The sequence below is a fragment of the Sebastes fasciatus genome, chromosome 6, assembly GCF_043250625.1.
Source record: "Sebastes fasciatus isolate fSebFas1 chromosome 6, fSebFas1.pri, whole genome shotgun sequence".
NCBI classification, from domain to species: Eukaryota; Metazoa; Chordata; class Actinopteri; order Perciformes; family Sebastidae; genus Sebastes; species Sebastes fasciatus.
The window spans coordinates 6,219,297-6,227,125 of record NC_133800.1 but is presented as its reverse complement, the minus strand read 5'-3'; the positions used below and the strand labels follow the sequence as shown (position 1 = coordinate 6,227,125).

General features: G+C 43.7%; 1 protein-coding gene across 15 annotated transcripts in view; it reads left to right on the top strand.

Annotated features, from left to right (window-relative positions):
• Positions 1 to 5,765: 5,765 nt before the first annotated feature.
• fbrsl1 (fibrosin-like 1) overlaps positions 5,766 to 7,829 on the top strand; it is a 340,229-nt gene continuing 338,165 nt past the window's right edge. For 9 of the 15 annotated variants that reach the window (XM_074637328.1, XM_074637322.1, XM_074637323.1 and 6 more), the window contains exon 1: positions 5,767 to 7,102. In XM_074637328.1, coding sequence (XP_074493429.1) covers positions 6,785 to 7,102 — 318 coding nt within the window. In that variant the 5' untranslated portion in view covers positions 5,767 to 6,784. Of the gene's footprint in view, positions 7,103 to 7,829 lie in introns of all 15 variants that reach the window. The other 6 variants (XM_074637316.1, XM_074637329.1, XM_074637324.1 and 3 more) reach the window with 2 other exon arrangements.

Below are 7,829 nucleotides of genomic sequence, written 5' to 3'. Positions count from 1 at the left end.
TATGTTTAGCACTAAACATAAAGTGTAGCTGAGGGTGATGTCATTAGTTTTGCAGGCTATAGAGTGCTGCAGGAATGACATATTTTGTAGGCCAACCCGGAGGTTAGCATCAACCTCGTTTCCCTAGACAAAAAACCCAATGGGATGTTTCCATTGGGTTTTGGATTATTGCAGAAAATAAGCTCTGTTGCAAACAAAAGATTATGATACTTAGACGTTTTGTTCAGCAAGATAATCTCCACTAATGAACACCGCTTTTATGATTTTTGAAGTGTAAATGCAATCGGCAGAAGTAAAAAGCTAACATTAGGCTACAAACGAACTACACCACGGTCGCATAAACGCGAGTGTACACAACGAGGCTGTAAAGACGGACGAGTCGGCGTGATGACGTTTAGAGGTCTCATTTAGCCACTTGATAGCAGCCACCTTTTTTTAAGACATATAAAAGCTTCAAAATTCACGAGTGGGATATTTATTGACGTATTTTATGTCGTAGAACAAACCATTAAAATCTCTTCAGCTTGTGTTAACCACAGACATTATTTCAGGCATCTAACTAAAAAACCCATACAAAAAAAACATTGACTTTGAGACGAGGGAGCCGGAAGTGCTAAAATGTTAACTCATGTCCAGGTTTTAGGACTCATTCCTGCACCAATCTAGTTGGTCATAAACCAAGGTCTTGGACAAATGACATGTTTGACCTGATGGTGGCACTAGATGAAAAGTTAAGGCACCACTGAAGCAACAATTCATCCTGAGGGGACGTGAATGTCTGTACCAAATTTCATGGCAATCCATCCAAAAGTTGTTGAGACATTTCACTCAAAATGCACAAATGTCAGCCTCGTGGTGGTGTTAGAGAAAAGGTCAGAGATCATCTGAGTCATTAGGATTCAACATTTGTTAACATGAGTGCCTGTGCAAAAGTTGGTAACATTAACTAGAGTTGACGTTGAGAAAACTTGACCTGCTGGTGGCGCCAGAGGAAAACATTTATTTTAACTAATTTAACTAATTTAACTAAATGACAAAAATCTCAACCTGCTCGAGGCACCACAGGAAAAGTTGGGATCACCAAATTCTGCAGAATTCATCTTTTGGGAAAATTCATGACAATGTTAACCAATCAAATAGTTGTTGAGCTATTTTAGTTTGGACTGACATTGCCATCCCCAGAGCCATGCCTACCATTGCTAAAAATGAAATAAATTGCCCCAAATAGTGCAAGTGCAGGGTTGGTTTAACATTTGAACCCAGTGAGCTGGTTGGAATTCAGAATCTCACTGGTGAACATTTATAGAAGTTGAACCTGGAATCTTCTTCTTCGTATCGAGACCGTAACCCATGTCAAAGAAAATGAAACAAACTCTACCAAAAGTTGATCCACAGTTAACAATTAATAAAATCCGGGGCAGTTTGAGTCAGGAGTGATCAAAGACAGGACATTCTCATTACATTATGGTCCCCTTAAGCCTTAATCTTAGAGGCATGTAGCATGAGTGTCCCCTCACAGTAGTGGGAATCACCAGAGGACCCACGATACGATATTATCACGATACTTATGTCACAATACGATCTTATTGCGATTTTAAACGTTTTGCAATATGCTGAGTATAGCTATATATTATGATTTATTGCCTTTTTTCAACTGCAAATTATGCAGTTTGTCAACATCTGTTTTATCTAACAAGATACAGTTTCCATTCTGATCATCTCAGAGTTTTCATTCACATATCTTGAGGTTAGAGGTCAAGGAACCCCTTTGAAAGTGGCCATGCTAGTTCTCCCTCACCAAAAAGCATTATCTATCATTCTTTCCGACTAGCTAACATGACATGGATGTACTGTGAATGCATGGATTTACTGTATGATACCAGTATATTCACTCGTGTCAAGACTGAGCCCACTACAAACTCAGAAATAGCGGATTGTTAAGAGGATAGTTTGAAGATCAATACTTGATTTCCATGTATCGATACAATATTGCCACGCAAAATGTTGCGATACTACGCTGTATCGATTTTTTTTTTCCCCCACTCACAGACCTATGATTAGTTTTTGCCCTTTTATTAACCATAACCACAATTTTTCTGTGATCTTAACCCACGTGTTTTAGCTGCCTAACTTCGACCACAAAGTCTAACACTGACGGCAAAGATGTTGCAAGCCCACAACAGAAGAAAGTCTGCCTGTTGAACCATTATTACACCTTGAGAAAGCTGAGAGACTGCTTCCACAAACGGTGAATGGTCCTAATATACCGACTGTGCACAAATTATGTTGTGAGACCAACAGAATTCATTTTCTTCACACCAGCGTAGGGATTTGTGTCTTACAGCTGTCTTGTGTTCTAGTGTGAAATCTAGGCTTATTGATTTCTGCGGGGCTGTATTCTTTACAAAGGCTACGGTGTGTACTTGAGGAGAATTTTTCTTTCTTTTTTTTATCACTTGCAGTTGCTTCAGATCCTTCACCTCTCAATCCCATGTCTACACCACACAGTAGTACACTCAATGGAAAATAACCCTTTTAAACAAGAAGCACCTTGACCCCAGCAGCGACATCAAATGAGTCCTTATCGTGGTGGCAGAGGCAAAGAAAAACAATTCTGCCGCTTAAACATCATAAAAGCGTGACAGGCTCCCTCCCCTTAGCTTCCAGCACAGCCGGGGCTAAGCGTTTCAAAGAGACTAGTGTTTGAATGACTGCGATGTGGGAGCTCAGAGTCTGTAGCTATGGATTAAGCTCACAGCAAATAGTAGCATGGAAGAAACAGAGGTAATCTCTTCCCTCTCCTCCGCGGCCCTCTCACCATACCTGTCCCCCCTTTTTTAATCTCCTTACTGAATTAGTTCTTGCAAAGCTGCTCAAACAGAGAGGGGTTTATTCACAGTGGTTACAGAGGTTAAAGTAACATGAAAATGATACCGTCTCAGGTTCCCAAAGGGTCCATTTGCTCCAAGATTGATGCGCTACTCACCTGGTTATTGTTCTCCAAAGCAACATACAGGTAGAATACACTCGCTGCCATCCTCAGATTTGCTGCCTGGATGAAAAGCACATTCTTAGTGACGGGCCTTGAACTGCAGCCAGTTGCGAGCAGCGACTAAGTATAACGTTTTGGTATTTGCGTATAGATTACACAGTGTAACTTGACGCCAGCAGTGTATCGTAAAAAACTTCATCATACTCACTCACTCAGTGCAGCGAGTCTCTGGTTTAATCACCTACAGTGCTCGGGATAATTCACCCTGCAGCATGCTGCATTTGCATAAAAGTAGTTTCGTTTTGCATTTTGATGCATCGCCGTGCAGTTTCGCGGAAGATTCTCGCCATAAAAGAAAATTCCCACACCTGAACCGCCGCGCTAACTGCCTAAATATTTCAGTCTGGCTCTCGCTGCTTTGCTTTCACTGCTTCCTGTGCTGTAAAGATCAAATAATGAGCCAGAGGAGTCTTATATGCAATATTTCACACTGGCTGAATATTGTAATTTTTCTTCAGCTTGCACACCTTACGCATGAGATCATTACCAGTAAGCCTCTGATATTAAGTGTTCATCATCAGCGCTTCTCCCCACACATCCCCGTCTGACTAATGAGAACTGCAAACAGTCAAGTTGTAGTTCAGAGGCGTCTTTTCTTGTTAGATAGGATGAGCAGCTGACTCAAAAGGTTCATTATGAGCATGTTGTTGCATCACACTGGTTGTAAAGTCACCTCATCTTTATTGCATGTCGTACTTTGTCGTCTTTTCTGTCCTTTTTAATTATAGCCTATTTTTTCAACATGCTTTAATCCAAATTACATTCCCTGAGGCTCTGCTACGGCTACAGTTTGTTCTGCCCATTAAGTTACACACAGCTTGACAGTTTAATGCATGTTCAAAGATTAAAGGACCAGTGTGTAACACTACGGGGGATCTATTAGCAGAAATGGAGTATAATATTCATAACTCAAATGTTTTCAGTAGTGTAAAATCACCTGAAACTACAAATTTGGTGTTTTCGTTAGTTCAGAATGAGCCCTTCATATCTACATATGGAGCGGGTCCTCTTCACAGAGCACGCCATGGTTCTACAGTAGCTCAGAACGGACAAACCAAACTCTAGAGAGAGCCTTTCGGGATTTTATGTCACCTGAAGGCCATTGTAGGTTTCCGACCAGTTGTGAAACTGCGGTAACGTGAGCTACACAGTGCAAAACCGTGGTACCATCAGCTGCCGTCTCACTTCCGTTGCTCTTAAAGTACTGTTATTATGGTAAGGATGGCCTCTGAGCCAAGTGAACGGCAACAGTTTTGCACTCGGCGTTTCACGTTACCGCAGTCTTGAAAGGGAGGTGTGAGCGGAGGGGTACTCAGTTTGTTGCAATCTGCCACCGCACCACTAGATGCCGCCAAATCCTACACACTGTACCTTTAAGTTAAAACAATCTTAGTGGGAATTAAACCCAGGATAAAAGATGGCAGGTTCACAGCTCCAGCAAGCTTCCTTTATTCAAGTTCTGAGCGAGAGAGCAAGTTTCCAGTTAAGCAAAGCGTTATGCAAATACTGACCCGGCATTTACAAAGGAGGCACCACGTCCCTGACTTCTGTCACTTGATTTTACATTGTATACATTTTCTCTGAATGTTAACTTCACCTGCAATCTATATAGCTGTCTGTAGCATTATCAGTTTCTTGGGTTATATTTTCATGTGGGATTGATTCTGCAGTGAATATGCGCTGTATTATGGTGTGACAAAGAGGAAGGACAGGAGAAGTCAGAGGGTTTTATCATTTACAGTAGATATCTTTACAATTCTTTAATAAACTGCACTTTTTCTGCCACAAAAAAATAAACTTGAGAGCAAATGCATAATAATATATCGTAGTATGAATTTAATCTAGTGTAGTGGTCCACCCACTTGCATATTAAGCCAATTTAATTTACACCACACAACCTCATGGCTGCATTAAGAACATTTTTCATACATGAATAAAGACTTGAATAAATGTCCATACAAGTGTGGGAGGAGTTATTATATAGTAGGGACAGTAAAACCTATAAGGAAAGTGTAATTGTTACACCACACAGTGATTATATAATGTCATCGCCCTAATTTCTGCTGATCAAAAGCAGATAAATGAAGCCGTGCTGTACTTTGCAGAGGACTCCCCGGACCTCCCACAGGGACCCCTGGAAGTCCCCGCACTGCAGATTGGGAAACACACCAACAACACTGCTCCAGGGGTTTAAAAAAAGCTGCTGGCACAGGGCAGGGTGAGTATTGCAACCCGCATTTCAAATATTTACTGTACACTCGTGAAATGTTGACGCCGATCTGACAATGAAATGCAACTTTGGGTCAGAGTTGGGGGGGGTGATGTCCAACAGGGTCAGAATGGGGAAGTTGTCAAAACCTGATAGATGGTTGTGTGGTACGCCTTGCATTTATTACCAGTGACAGCACAAGCAGTCAGTGGGAAACGCATGATGTGGCATCAGCTCCAGCAGACAGACAGACAGACAGACTAGAATAGTGCCTACAGTTTGACAAAGTGTGCACAACAGAGAGAGAATGATTTTTCCCTTTCTGTTTTTTTTTTTTTTTTACACCAGCTTCCTTCCTTCCTTCCTTCCTATGGTAAATTGTAGGCCAGAGGTGGCGGAAATACGTCAGTTTCTGTGGGTTCTCTGAAGCCCGACTGTGTCTCTTAATTTCGGATGAAGGGAATGAGAGAGCGAGGAGGGGGGTGTGGTGGTGGTGGGGGGGGGGGGGGCGTGAGAGGAGATTTTAATCACTCCTGTCGCTTTAAGGACACTTATCAAAGCCTTCTTATGCGAATAGAAAATACCATGAGCCACTGAGCAGCTGAGCAGCCAGGGGGACGGAGCGGAGCGGAGAGTGGATTTTATAGGAAACTCAACATTATCTAAACTGGAATAGACCGCCTCATCGCCTCATGGAGTTGGGCTACACACTGGATGCTTGTCTTTATTCGGACGGAGACGGCTCGGATCATTTAGGGAAATATTGCGCATAAGTAGCTCTCAGACTTGGGATCCCTGTTTTTTGCCCCCTGAAGCGCAGAAAGGAATATATCTGGTTTATAAAACTCAACGGGGATTATTCATCCAGCAAGCAGCCACGATCGATCGGCTACGTACTTGCTCTTGCCAGGCGTGTGTGTTGTTTGTTCCGGACGGATAGTAGTCTCCAAAAAGCTGTGTTATTTGACAGCCTCGGATCATGGATCGGGCTGGTGGAAAACAACAACGGGCAGCGACATGATCTGCCTGCTCTGTCTGCGGTTATGCAGCGAGCTTCGAGCTGTAACAACATCGCTTCTTATTATTCCGATGCAACAAAAAGTTCCGAAGCGGCTGTAATGCGTGGATTTTAAACTATCTCTCCGTTTTTTTTGCACCTGCTTTTAGCGGATAACCGCGTCGACACATTAGTGCAGATTCGTGACCAAATAAACGCGTGGATCCGCGTCGCTTTGCCTCCTCTGAGTGGGATACTTGAACATTTCTCGTAATGGAGATTGGGGAGGTTTATACTCAAGGTCATTGAGTGCTATAAGGCTACATTTGCGTTGTTATTTACACGCACGCATCTTCACGTTATAGCGCAGCAGCAGCCTACAATTGTCAGTCCACTGTGTTGGTGTGCGTGTGTGTGCGTGTGTGTGTGTTGTTGTTATTACACGGTGCAGCAGCAGCACCTTTACTGTGGAGTTATATATCTATATTCATCTCTTTGACACTGCAAAGCTGTTCCTCTAAACAACATGGATGGCAAATTGAAGCAGGGTCGGAGATGCCGGACCAAGCGGGAGAGGGTGCGGAGGTTGCGGGAGGCAGGAAGCAGAGACGACCCCAACTCCTCCTGCTCCGACAGGGACAGGGACAGGGAGGGACACAGTCCGGGTCCGGGGAGGGACGCCGCCTCCCTGATGCCCCTGCCCGGGAAAAAGGCGCCGCGCCCCGCAGCCGCAGCCAGAGCTCCGCGGCCCCCCCGCAGGAAGAGACGCGAGTCCAGCTCGCAGGAGGAGGATATCATTGATGGATTTGCTATTGCCAGTTTCATCAGCCTGGACCGTCTGGAGGTAAGGAGGAATCGTTACCTGTTTGTGTTTGTGTTTTGTCTGCTGCATTCTTCATCAGTGAAGTGCTTCTCAAAGTGGGGGTCCTTGAGGCGTCCCAGTCTCTCACCAAGCAACGTGAGAGGACTATAGTCTAATTTGTCTCTAATTGACTTGAGATGATGCCAATTAGAGACTGGATAAGAAGGGACTCTTGTAATCATCTGATAAGTGTAGATCAGAGATGCTCAGAGGTTTTCAGGGCCCCCCCTTAAGGTGTCCCCTGATCAATCCTTGGTTTCTCATCACACAGCTGCTGTAGAGTTCAATACTAAACCCCATAAACAGCTCACCTCATTTGGGCTACCTGGTTCACGGTGCATCAATGTGAGTCTCTTTGGGAGTCCTTGACATGAGAGTGTTTGACAATCTCTGTTTGCAGATTATTACAAGTTCAAGGATTGATGAATGAGATGTTAATCATTGGCGGCAGCGTGCTTCTTTGTTGAGGGAACTAAAACAGGTGCTGCTGTGTCAGTGATGGCTCTGACTTGGGATTGTTTCATATACTGATGATTCACTGTGAGCTGTCAGTGCACTCTTGACATTTTTGTGCTCTTTGATAAACTGCCATTCATGTGTTTCCAGGCTGATGCAGCGTGTGTGTCGATAACTGTGTTTCTGTCATTACTGTGTGTGATGTCAGAGGAATGCTTTCAGGAAGAAAGGAGGTTCTCTCTCGTGACATCCT